The sequence below is a fragment of the Pituophis catenifer genome, unplaced genomic scaffold (assembly GCF_029215685.1).
Source record: "Pituophis catenifer annectens isolate HBS135680 unplaced genomic scaffold, rPitCat1.0.hap2 SCAF_14, whole genome shotgun sequence".
NCBI classification, from domain to species: domain Eukaryota; kingdom Metazoa; phylum Chordata; class Lepidosauria; order Squamata; family Colubridae; genus Pituophis; species Pituophis catenifer.
The window spans coordinates 10,811,034-10,824,303 of NW_027256894.1; the positions used below are offsets into that span (position 1 = coordinate 10,811,034).

The 13,270-nt window shown below is 42.9% G+C and overlaps 1 protein-coding gene across 1 annotated transcript in view; it reads right to left on the reverse strand.

The window, feature by feature from the left end:
- The window catches only part of PCSK6 (proprotein convertase subtilisin/kexin type 6), a 127,707-nt gene that overhangs the window by 12,457 nt on the left and 101,980 nt on the right, over positions 1–13,270 (reverse strand). The window contains exons 15-18 of the mRNA XM_070953271.1: positions 9,643–9,745; positions 8,808–9,004; positions 4,910–4,997; positions 719–822 (exon numbers count right to left, since the gene is read on the reverse strand). Of these exons, the coding sequence (XP_070809372.1) occupies positions 719–822; positions 4,910–4,997; positions 8,808–9,004; positions 9,643–9,745 (492 nt within the window). The remainder of the gene's footprint in view (positions 1–718; positions 823–4,909; positions 4,998–8,807; positions 9,005–9,642; positions 9,746–13,270) is intronic.

Below are 13,270 nucleotides of genomic sequence, written 5' to 3' on the forward strand. Positions count from 1 at the left end.
TTCCGAAAGATGCCCTAATTAATTCATGAGCCATGATCCAAACTTCAAAGGAAATATAGTCATTTATTAGGAGCAACATTCTGGCAATACTCAGATGCAGTTAGGACTGATCCCACATAGATTTACGTTCCCCTATGACCCTGTCTCTCCCCTCCTCTCTGGCCATGTCATAAATCACATTCTCCAATTAACCACTTTGGCTGGCTGTGAAACCTAACACCCTCCTTCTGATTGCGGTCAGAAAGAATGTATGGAATTCACTTCAGTTCTCCCTCCCTCCTGCTCATGGCAATTTGAAAACTTTGCAAGTTGACAGAGGCAATGTGGTCCACTGGTTAATTGTTCTGTTAGGAAATTTCTCCTAAGTTCAAGGTTGGCTCTCTCCTTGATTAACTTACATCTAGTGTTTCTTGTCTTGCCTTCTAGAGCTTTGGAAAATGTGTTGACCCTCTTTTCTTTGTCGCAGCCCTTCAAATCAACTTGAACATTCTGAAACCCCAGCAGAATGGATCTGCCACCACGAATGATTAGGAAAGGCTAAATTTTCATGACAGGCTCAGAATGAAACCTAAGTTTCCAGACTACAAACCTGATTTGGGGGTTTTGAGTGGGAACCCCCCGCCCTGCATATTTCCTTCTTATTTCTCCTCTCCCTCACCTGCTAGTTATTGATTTGGATAAAGAGGTCATCTAGAGATCTTGGTGATTGTTAATTTACCTGTACACGTCCTGCAGTCCGACTGGCAGCCCTCGCATTGCAGAAGTTCCTTCTTCAAATACAGGCCCTGCTGGCATCCTGAAACGCAGTTGTTGTCTATGAGGCTGTAGAGGAAAGCGGCGGAAAACGTTGGTAGCAAAAAAGGAAAAAACAAACAAACATGTTTTAGTCCTCGAGGTTAGATCGCCGAAAATCCTTAGGAGAAAGAGGAGCGAAAGAATAGGAAGAGCTGCTAATCCAACAACCTCTTTCACTAATCAGGAGATAGTCTGTTCAAAAGCATCTCTCAGATTTACCTTCTCTTCAGATGTTCTGGTCCACTTTCTGGATTTGTGCAATTTCTGTATAGGTACGCGATGGATCAGTGGCTCCCACATCTATTTATCTCCACCCCCTGCCTTTTATCCTCAGAGCTAGGGTGGGGCTTCACTAGCAGCGGTGGCTCTTCCATCTCAAGGATCAGCCCACAGATTTCCACTGCTCTCCTCTCCTCTGCCTTCTGCAGATCCGTGCATCAGGCACCGGACCCAGCTGTTCCTCTTCTTCCTCATCAGTTACCTCCAGACCTAGGAGCTGCTGACTCTCCATCTGAGGGCTGACAGATGGCCCAGGCCAAGTCTCGAGGCTTTTAAAAGCATTTTTTACAACCTCTTTGGCCGTTGTAGAAAAAAATGGTTTTAAAAGTTAAAAAAAGAAAGAAAAGTTGGCCATGCCCATGCAGTCACATTACCCCACCACCAAGCCACGCCCACAGAACCGGTAGTAACAAATTTTACATTTCACCACTGTGACACATCCATAGTATGTGTGACCGACAGCTGACCCTCATGATAAATCAACTTTCTTTTTTTAAAGACGACAGGAACATTGCTTGCAAAACCTTGCTAAGATTAAAAGGATGAGCAAAACAATAAAAGGGAACACTGGGCAGATTGCAGTCAAGGGAAGCCACTTTTACTGACCCCGTGCACTGGATCATCTTTTCAAAACTTGTAATTTTCGACTTTTGCCCAAGTGCCATTATTGAAGCAGTCACGTCAGTCCAATTACTATCTTCTAAATGAATCCTGCAAAGAATCTTTGTGCCTCCTGCTGAACAAATTGTTCAGATCAACCTTCCAGCATTTCATTTTCTTTCTTTCTTTTTTGGCTTCATTTCTTTCCTTAGGAAAACTTCTGGCCCATCTTCCAAATTTCATTTGGGGTTGCCCTGCATTATTTGTTTCTGAAGGCAACCAAAATATTTATTGGAGCTTTATTGCTGGGACTTTTAAGAGGAGGGGATCATCAAGAAGCAACAGCTTGTGCTAAAGTTACAACAGTCCCTTGCTAAATTCTAGAACACGGAATCACAGAGTTGGAAGGGACCTTGGAGGTCATCTGATCCAACCCCCCTGCTCAAGCAGGAGAAGTACCATTTCAGACAAATGACTCTCCAACCTCTTCTTGAAAGCCTCCAGTGATGAAGCACCCACAACTTCTGGAGGCAAGTTGTTCCACTGGTTAATTGTTCTCACCATCAGGAAATGTCTCCTTAGTTCTAGGTTGCTTCTCTCCTTGATTAGTTTCCATCCACTGTTTCTTGTCTTGCCTTTTGGTGCTTTGGAAAATAGTTTGAACCCCATGAACAGCAAAAGAGTGGGGGGCAAGTGCCCATTGCCCCAGCTAAGCTTCCTTCAAAAACTTTCTGCCAACCTCCAGCAGTAGAGGTCCTTGTCTCGCCCACCTTCAAATGCCTGAGTTGGCAAAGAAAGAGAAGTTTCCAAATAGCACTAAAGGAGCAGCGATCTAGCTTAGACCATTTGTCTCTTTTTTAACATACGCATTTAAGAATGCAGGGGGAAGAGTGGATACTGAAAGCATCTTCTTTCCCAAAATGTAAACTTGTGAATCCTGAGGGAAATCAATTCTGACTGGGTTGTGGTTTGTTTGTTTGTTGTTGTTTTTTGGGAAGGACAGATACTGAAGCTTGAAGTTCAAATACTTTGGCTACCAAATGAGAAGAGAGGACTCCTAGGAAAAGACTCTGATGTTGGGAAAGATGGAAGGCAAAAGAAGATGATGACATTAGTTGAGATGGTTAGATAATATCATCGACACAATGAACATGAATTGGGGCTGACTCCAGAGACAGTGGAGGAAGGGCTAAGGTGGGATGGGGTCAGAGGTGGGCTTCAAAAATTTTAGCAAGGGAAGTGTATAATGATATATTGGAGAAGGCCAAATTATTAAGACTCCTGGACTGAAGCTTATATATCCCTTGGCAGGCCACAACAACAAGACCCTCACCTGACGTGACCTCCCCATCACAAGACCTGACCACACAAACCATTGTGTTGGTAACGAAATGTTGGAAACCAACCCATAGGCTTGGAGAACAAACCTGCACCCTCAACCTGAGAAGATCTAGCAAGGAGCCATCTTGTTAGTTTACCTCTTCTGATTCCTGGTGTAGTTCTCTGGATGTATTTTTTTTAGTAACAGTATGGAAGTAAAAATATCTGATTGTCTTCTCCTGGGATATTCTGATGGTCTTCCGACTAAGTTCCAATATGAGAAGTGAAGTTGGCAAGGCAGAAACCGATGATTCTCAGGCCAGGCAGAACGATTAAATGAACATGAAACAAATATATCCAGCTTTGATGCCCAAGAAGAGTCAAGAATCCCATTGGCCGAAAACAACAGAAGAAAAGGTCCAGGGTTGAAAGCTTGGGAGTGACATACCAATGGCTTGACCTCCATGTTCTGAAATAAGCAGATCTTCTACCTGTATATGATTTCTTTCTTCTCAGCAGTGGAGAACTGATCTATCAACGTCAAGTAGGTTAAGCTTGAGTTGCTTACTGGAAGTGGAGCTGAGCGTGGACGGCTGAAATTGATTGCCATCTCTGGTCTGTTGACTACCTAGGCTCCAATCCTGCAGAGTTTCCAAGACCAGACAAGGTCAGCCAACTACCACCAGCTGCTGAGAAAATCTCCCTTGTAGGAAATGAATATTTTTGTAATTAGCTATGCCATCCTAAATGGCCATTTGTTGAGAATGCACATAATGGGGTTTCCCCCTCCCAAACCTCTAAATATACACACCGATCCAAAAAAGATAATCTACTCCTAAAATAAGCAATGTGTATCCTGCCTCCATCCATCAGCCATCTCTCTCTCTCTCTCTCCCCCTATAAGCCACCTTGAGTAACATCAATGTCCTCTCATCTAAAGAGAGGACATAAATATATAGGAGCTGTCTGCCAAATTTCTTCTGCATCAATTTTCACTTACTAAAACGTGTTCTGGAATGTCACTTTATATAGTGCGAAATCACACTTCCTTTATTTTATAGAAATTTGTTACTTGATGCTGGGAATTGTCTATAAAAGTTTAAAACCATTTCCAAGTTTCTTGCTCGGAGAATTTCAGAAGGAAGGAAGGAAGGAAGGAAGGAAGGAAGGAAGGAAGCCTAAAAGAATTAAAAGGTTTCCTTATTAAAAGTGCCCTTATTAGAAGTAAAGATCCTGGCCAGTCAATGTCTCCCACAGTGAGCAAACTCAGTTTAACCTGTACAGATTAACCTGTACAGGGCTTATTGTAAAGCCAGGAGGACCAAAGGCTGGGCATTTCAAATGATGGAAACACATAAACTGAAAATCACATCACCTACTCTTTGTGAAAGAGGGACGTGGTGGCTTAGTGCCTAAGACGATGAGCTTGTTGATCAAAAGATTGGCAGTTCAGCGGTTTGAATCCCTAGTGCCGTGTTAACGGGGTGAGCTCCCATTACTTGTCCCAGCTTCTGCCAACCTAGCAGTTCGAAAGCACATAAAAAATGCAAGTAGAAAAATAGAGACCACCTTTGGTGGGAAGGTAACCGTGTTCCGTGCACCTTTGGCATTTAGTCAGGTTGGCCACATGGCCACGGAGACGTCTTTAGACAGCGCTGGCTCTTCGGCTTTGAAACGGAGATGAGCACCGCCCCCTAGAGTCAGGAACAACTAGCACATATGTGCGAGGGGAACCTTTACCTTACCTTTACTCTTTGTGATATTTACAGGAGATCCAGCAAGGAGGTCAACAATCCATTAACAATTTTTGGCATCTCCCTTTCTTTGTTCAATCAGCTGAAACTGCAGTTCTAGTTTCTAGCAAGGGGTTAAATTCTGAAATCCTTGCATTGTTTCTTCACCAACTACTACTCACCTGAATCCATCTTTGCAGACAGAACATTTGTCCATCTCTCCGAAGCATTTCTTACAGTTTTGATGACATTTCTGGCAACGTCTTTGACCTTTGCAGGGTAGAGAGAAGAGGCCAGCGTGAAAAGAAATTCCAGCGATTATGAATGCATAATTGCAGATGTAACATTTACGATTTACAGAGTATTTAACGGCAATTTAAACCATCTGGCACTGAACAATAAGGGTTCATTGAAAAAAAATTAGGTGGGATGACAGAAATAATTCATTTCAACTTAAAATATATCACTTCCTAGACCTTTTCATTTTGGAGAAATTCTAAACTTTGGCAAGCATATCTTAAATATTCAAAACCCAGGTCAATTAATTTAAAGTGCTGATTTTAAAACCCGCTGATGCTTTTTTTCAGATTTTATTGCGAAGCGTCAGAAACATTCCTCATCCCATTTCAGATTGGCAGGAGATTAAATCAATGTCTTGATTAATAGAGTTAAGCCGTACTTTCGATCTGAATCCAGCATGTTTCTCCACAGCAAGCAAGGGCATGGATGGTGGCTCTGTAACTCTTTAAAGCAGCTGCATCTTTTCTCAGAAATAAACTTTAAAAAGCTGCATATACGTAGATATTATATGCATGTCCCTGCAAGCCAGGAGTGGGTTCTAAATTTTTTTACTACCGGTTCTGTGGGCGTGGCTTATTTTATGGGCATGGTTTGATGGTCATGTGACAATTCTTTAAGATTTAGCAGAGGTACTGGTCTACCAGGCTTTTAATTGCTTGCAGAGCTGTACCGGTCTACCCATTTGTTCTTGGAGCGTCCTAGTCTACCCATTTGTTTTTCAAGCGTCCTGATCTACCCATTTGTTTTCCGAGCATCCGGGTCTACCCATTTGTTTTTTGAGCATCCTGATCTACCCATTTGTTTTTGGAGCATCCCAGTCTACCTCCATACTGCCTTTTAACCCTGATCAGTTGTACGGCGGCCCTTTGAAGCTCCGCGGCAAGAGTTTAAACAGTTTTTTTCCTTCTAGCCATCAGCTGGGACTCGGGAGGCAGCGAATAGATTGGGGGCGGGGCCAAATAAAAGGTAAGAATAACATGGGCGGGGGGTGGGGGGCCCCAGCTCCTGAACAAAAAGAACTGGTTCGGTGACGTCATATCGTCACCGCTACCAGCTCGGCCGAACCAGGCCGAACCAGGAGGAACCCACCACTGCTGCAAGCCATCATTTTGAAGCCAAATCCGTAGTACTACTGAATCCCATTGATTAAATTAGTTTAATTGCGTCATTTGGAAGTCTTCACTTGCAATTAGAAATATCATTCATTTAAATGCTAGGTTCAGTAATGTAATCCTGCAGCGTGTCAATCAACCAACCATAGCTATCCTTGATCAGTCCCCAGATCTTCTATTTTAATCAGTGAGGAACAACCGTGGGAGGGAAAATTGTGCACGTTAACCCAACAGGTTCGCTAAAACACACTTCTGCAACAATATGAGCATTTCTCCAAACACTGTCAGAGTACTTTGCCTGTCGAAATTGTACACATTAGGGAAAATTGCTTCCAAAAGCACTAAATAAATAAAAACTGCCCTTTGTCTAGAAGGAAAAAAAAAAAAAAGGAAACTGACACAAACATGAAGCAAAATTAGTTTCAGCTAGGAAAAGGGAAACATGTCACAAAATCTCAAAAAAGAAAACACCCTTTTCCAGCTACGCGTTTTATTAAAAGGCATCAGCTGAGGAAATAAGGGACGGCTCAATTTATCAAATGCATGGAATAGCTAGATGGGTGTAAGATTTACATTGGGGTGAGCCAGGGCACGGGGTGGAAGGAGAGGAAGACAGATTGATAATGCAGATACTTATTTATATCCCCCCTTTATCATTTTTATATATAATTCAAGGTGGTGAAGATATTTAATTCTCCTTCCTCCTCTTATTTTCTCTGCAACAACAACTCTGTGAGGTGAGTTGGACTGAGAGAGAGAGAGGGACTGGCCCAAAGTCACTCCGCCATGACTAAAGTGGGACCTTTTCGTGCATAAGGCGGGACTAGAACTCACAAGTCTGCTGGTGATTGGCCTAAGCCAGCTTTCATGCCTAAAGCGGGATTAGAACTCACTGTCTCCTGGTAATTGGCCCAAAGTCATCCAACTGGCTTAAATGCCTAAGGCAGGACTAGAACCCAATCTCCAAGTTTCTATTCTGTGCTTTAACCACTAGACCAAACTGGCTCTCAATGCAGGTTACATATGCATAACCAACCTGTCTTCCCCTCCGCCTGTCTGTCCATCCGTCCATCCACTCACCCACCTACCCACCACTTCGTCCATCTATCTGTCTGTCCGTCCATCCGTCCATCCGTCCATCCATCCATCCACCCACCCACCCACCCACCCACCCACCCACCCATCCATCCATCCATCCATCACGTATCTCATTCCAATGTAAATCCTACATCAATCTAGCTACTCCATGCATCTGGCAAAATGAAATTTAGCTCATGAAAGCTTATGCCTTTTTTTTTTTTTATGTTACTTGGAAAAGGTGCTACCAGACTCCTAATGTTTTGTCTCCACGGACTGGCATGGTTCCCCTCCTACAATGTAAGAGAACCAAAACTGATTGATTTTGCCCTCCTTAAGCAGGACAACAGTCAATTAGTGGAACTACCAATTGAGTGCAAACATTAAAGGTTTTAGAAGCTATTTCATTTTCAAGGAAGGATGAAAACAAAACCGATTCTTAAAGCCAAAGTTGCTACAAAGACTACAAGACTTCTGTTTAATGCGCTGGAAAGTCTTATGCTTTTCCTTCAATTTTATGAGAGCTTCGGGGTAGCTTTCGCAATCTGAAAAATGTGAAATCAATTAAAAGACAAATTATTTGATTTAAAACTATTACGGTTCTTAGTTAATGTGTTTTTATATTGCTGCTAATGATGGTAACTCTAAAATTGTTTTGAAGAGACCAACTAAAGTACACTAAGATGGATACAATTAAAAATACATAAAAATAATTGGGACAGAGTGAGGAAGGGATGGAGGAAGGAAGGAAGGAAGGAAGGAAGGAAGGAAGGAAGGAAGGAAGGAAGAAAGGAAGGAAGGAAGGAAGGAAGGGAGAGAGGGAGGGAAGAAGGACGGGAGGGAGGGAGGGAGGGAGGGAAGGAGAGAGGTAAACAGAGACAGTACAGGGATCATTCATGTCATCTTCATGAAAAGGAACATAAAAATGTTATAATAGGAGTGAAACGGGGTGAAATGCTCCCGGTTTGGACTGGATCACCCAATCCAGTAGCGATGGAGGCGGGTGGTTTGGAGAACCGGTAGCAAAAATCCCTGCCCCCCCCTCCCCAATTGCCCAGCTGAGCTGTGCAATCATCAGAGGCTTTTTTAAAATTATTTTTAAAAGCATTTTTTCTACAACCTCTTTGGCCAAAAAAATGCTTTTAAAAGTAAAAAAAAAAAAGCCTCTGATGATCGTGCGGCTCAGCTGGGATCATCAGAGGCTTTTAAAAGCATTTTTTCTACAACCTCTTCGGCCGAAGAAGTTATAGAAAAAATAATTTTAAAAGGAAAAGAAGCCTCTGCCGATCAGGCAAGTCAGCTGGGATCATCAGAGGCTTTAAAAGCATTTTTTTTTTACAATCTCTTCAGCCAAAGAGGTTGTAGAAAAAATGGTTTTAAAAGTAAAAAAAACAAAAAGTTGGCCACGCCCATTCAGTCACATTACCCCCACCCCCACCAAGCCACCCCCACAGAACCGGTAGTAACAAATTTTACATTTCACCACTGGAGTGAAACCATTGTAGATTGTACTGTAGATGTCCCCTCAGAGAAGGGGGAAAAAAAAAATCCCACCCATCAGTGAGCGCTGGCATTGATTTCCCTTTCTTACCGTCTTCAGAGTAAAACCCAGCTGGACATAGCATCAGACAAGTGTTTGTCTCTTGGTGGTGATAATAGCCACGCTTGCAGGCTGTGCATGAGTTCTGGCTTCTGCCCAAACATGCTTCGCAGCCCCTGTGACATCTGCGGCACTTACGTTGCAGACTGTCCCCAAAGTAGCCGAGAGGGCAGGAGTTCACGCACTTCCTGAAAAAAGTCCACAAAGGTTCCAGATTAGACCAAAGGAGGACTCACAATGGCAAGAGCTGCCAAAAGAAGAAGAGCAGCAAAGTAGTTGGCATAGATTATTTCTGTGACATCTTCCATCATAAACGTTAATGTCCTTTCTTGGGTGGATCTTGGCTCAAAGATCCCCAACCTGATGTCCTCCAGATGTTGTTGGATTAGCTCCATGTTTGGCTCCATGGGCTGGCAATTATGTGAGTTGTAGTTTGACCTGCCTGGTGGACATCAAGTTGGGGAAATCGGCCTTAGAAGGATGGAGTTAGAAAGGAGAAGTAGGAGACCTTAGGGTAGCTTTTTCTATCAATCTGTGTCCTCCTCAAGGCCAGCCCCACAGTCAGGGAGGAGGAGGAAGGTACTGGTATTTTAAAAAAAGGAGGGGGGTAAGGAATTGTCTGGTGGTCATGTTACCTATGAAAAATCTGAGGTTAATAGCCACAGTGTACCTGGAGGACAGGTGGGGAACGAGTTGACATACAACATATTGTTAGTTTGGAAATCCTGCATGTGGAACTAAGTGCACAAAATGCATTAAAACCCTCTCTGTGAGCTGCCCCTCACCAGTGACCCCCATCTTTTTCTGGCTTTTTCCTGCTGATTACCTGCCAGTTTTAACACTTCCAAGGCTGTAGTGGAAACAATTCAGGCACTGATCGGCATTGGGACCATCGCATCCTTGGTCGCCACATTCCCTATGACACAGACCTTAGGGAGACAGACAGATCTGTTGAAAGAAGAGATATAAAACTCTTCCTAGTTCAACCTACACAATGGCATCCAGCACTTGGTCTATCAACATACCACATATCTGGAAATCCAGTCTTCATGCTACCTCGCTACAAAACACCTGTTGCTTGATTTGTTCGCTTTACCCTACCTAACGATAGCGGCAGCTGGGCTATATGCTAATGCCAGTAAAGGAGAAGAGCCGCGGTGGCGCAGTGGTTAGAAGGCAGTACTGCAGGCTACTTCTGCTGGCTGCCAGCTACCTGCAATTTGGCAGTTCGAATCTCACCAGGCTCAAGGTTGACTCAGCCTTCCATCCTTCCGAGGTGGGTAAAATGAGGACCCAGATTGTTGGGGGCAAGAGGCTGACTCTGTAAACTGCTTAGAGAGGGATGTAAAGCACCGTGAATCGGTATATAAGTGCTATTGATATTGCTATATTTGCAGCTCAGGGTTCAAATGAGCTGTCCTTGGAGCTCTCTTTGAGCTTGGATTTTAATTTCTAGTCATTTCATTACCAAACTAGGAAACATCATCAGTGCTAGAAGGGAATGGAGTTTGCAATGATGATGTACCTAGTTTGAATCGTGAAATGTCTACAAGAAAACAACCAAGCTCAGAGACCACCAAGGACCTCCTTCATATGCTAATGTTTTATCATAGCTACAGCCTTTGATTAACTAAATTGACAACCTGTTAAGCTTTTTATTGACTCGGGACTTGCTAAATAACATCAATAAAAGACCACAAAGTTATGTGAACCCCTGTAAAGGTTTGGTCAATATCCTGTGTTCTAATAGCATGACTGTATGGTAACTATTAGATTCTGTGTGCAACATGTCTAACTCCTAATGTAGACAAGTTTTCCTGTGAGCCAACAGTGTAGACAATTCAGAATGAATGAATAAGGGTTTTTTTGGGGGGCTATGGGGTCTATTCCTTTTAAAAATCTGTTGCTGCTTCAGCTCCCTAGCCATTTCTTCTGCATCTCAAAATGATTGGTTTAACAACAGATAAAGATAAAAATGTTGGGTTTCATAGCAAAAATAAAATGAGGTGGGATAGTCAAAATCAGGAGGAGTATGTTGAGAGTAACAGTTAAAAGGAAATGAATAAGTTAGGTTTAATAACAGAAATAAAGATTATAAATCTTGAGTTTAATAGTAAAAATAAAATGATTATGTTGGAATTAAATATTTTATGAATGTTTAAAATAATTGTATGATTTATATTTTTAAAATATATCCATCTAAGCAAATGAAAGAGAAAAATGGAATGATAATTGGTTAATTTAAGACTTAAGTAACAGGTTTTTGGGGATAATGGCATAGTTAAATAGACAGATTTGAGGGAAATACTTGAGTAAAATATTAAGTTGTGTTAATTGAACATTAAGATTTGTTAGTGATTTGTTTTAATTTGTGACCGGATCAAAAGCTTCGTTTTGAAAAGATGTGTTTTATGTTTTAAAAAAGAATAAAAAAAACTTTTTTAAAAAAGCTATTCTTTTTGAGGCAACAAGACTGTTTGTGTACACCAGAGCAGGGGTGAAATGCTCCCGGATCGGATCGGACTGCCCAATCCAATAGCGATTTTTCCCTGTGGTTCGGCGATCCGGTAGTGATCGCCACCTGGATGTCATTACTTCCTGATTTTAACCAGGAAGTAATGGTTTTTTACCTTCTGCGCATGTGCAGGTTTTGCGCATGAACAGAAGGTGTGCATGCGCACGTGACGTGGGCATGCGCTTCCGAATCAGTAAGGAAGATAAGTAGATTTCACCCCTGCTCCAGAGCCTATCTATCCTGCATTCTCTCCACTCACCTGCTGTTTTAAATGGAAAGAAAGATCCATGTCAATCTTCCTGTATGGAAGTTAGTGTGAGCACTTATCTGTGTGTGAAATGGGGAAAGCAGGAATCTTATCTTTGGTAAGCAATGAAATGTATCTTGGGCTGATCCAAGGATAAGAGTGGCTTACTCTGCTTGATGCTTGGCATCATCATTGCCATTGGCATCATCAACTCTGGATAAACCCAGTGTCTTATGTTTTTATAAGGGGAGGGGGGGAAGGCCTGTTTTTCTCTCTCCCCAGCCTCCAGAGGCTTTCTAGTGGGATTGGAAGTTGGCAAACAGGCCATTTTCGGCCTCTGGAGGGTCTCTCAGTGGGGTGGGGAAGGCTGTTTTCGCCCTCCCTAGATTCCTAGAAAGGCTCTGGAGGCTGGGGAGAACAAAAAACAGGCCTATCGTGCCATTGCGTGCCAGTAGCGAGGAGATCACGCATGCATGGGCAGGGCGCATAAAATTATGGGTGTGGGCATGCACACGCGTGACACCCCCCCCACACACACACTCCTGGCACATGATAGCTAAAAGGTTAGCCATCCCTGCCCTAGATCCTCTGCAGACTTGAGCTAAACCTGAAGAATTTGCTTTTGAGAATCTTCTTAGCAAGTTTATGGTCAGAGGTTGGCAACCCGCAGCTCTGGAGCTGCATGTAGCTCTTTCATCCCTCTGCTGCAGCTCCCTGTCATTAGTTGGCTCCACAATTGATAGGGCTTTCGGTTAGGACAGGCAGAGGAAAAAGGACACCATACTAGGAGGAGACTCTATGGTGAGGGAACTGGGCTTCCAGTCGGCAGAGGAAAAAGGATGCCATGCTAGGAGGAGACTCTATGCTGGGAGAACAGGACTTCTGGTCGGCTCCAGAATTGAACGGGGGGCTTCTGGTTAGGACCTTTGTGGCTCTTTGAGTATTTAAAGTTACTGACCCCTAGTCTAAGGCTACTTCCACATCTGAACTGCATGGCTGCCTCAGACAATTTTAGTGAGTTTTTCTCTTCAGGAGAAGAGCTCAAATCTACAGGGACATCTATGCCTTAAGAAAGTCAGGAGACAGTTGGGCAGACTAACCATTCCATTGAAAAACCAAGCATCTGCCTCTGATAACCATCACATAAAAGGGCTAGCAAGAAGACCATGTCTCCCCTTGGAACAACATGAAAAGTGTTGTTGCATTTTGCCCCCCCCCTCTTTTTGCAGGATTGGGATATATACTAGCAGGCTTGTGTGTTGAGTGCTAGATTGGGCACAACTCACACAGAGACAATGGCTAAATTTTCAGAAGACCCTTAATTACTTTGGCTCCGTCATGTGGGTCGATCGTATATTGACATTTTACATTAGACGCAATTTTATTTCCCAACAGTTGTAGTTTGATCAAAGCTTGCCGAAAAGAAAAAACGGAAAACAGTGTGCTTTGTATAAAAATGAGGGACATTGTTGTTGTTGTTTTTTAATTGCTGTCTCTACTCTTCTGAAAAAGGCAGCCACCAAGAGACACAAGACGTATTGTGGGCTGCACAGTTCGCCATTCTCTGATTATTGGAAATCAACTTCAGATGTTCCTGTAATTCAAAAAGTCCTTCCCATTCTTTTCCAAGCCTGACAATGCGAGCCCAACACAATGCCAGAATCTTTCTGCTCCCTTGTTGTTTACATTAAA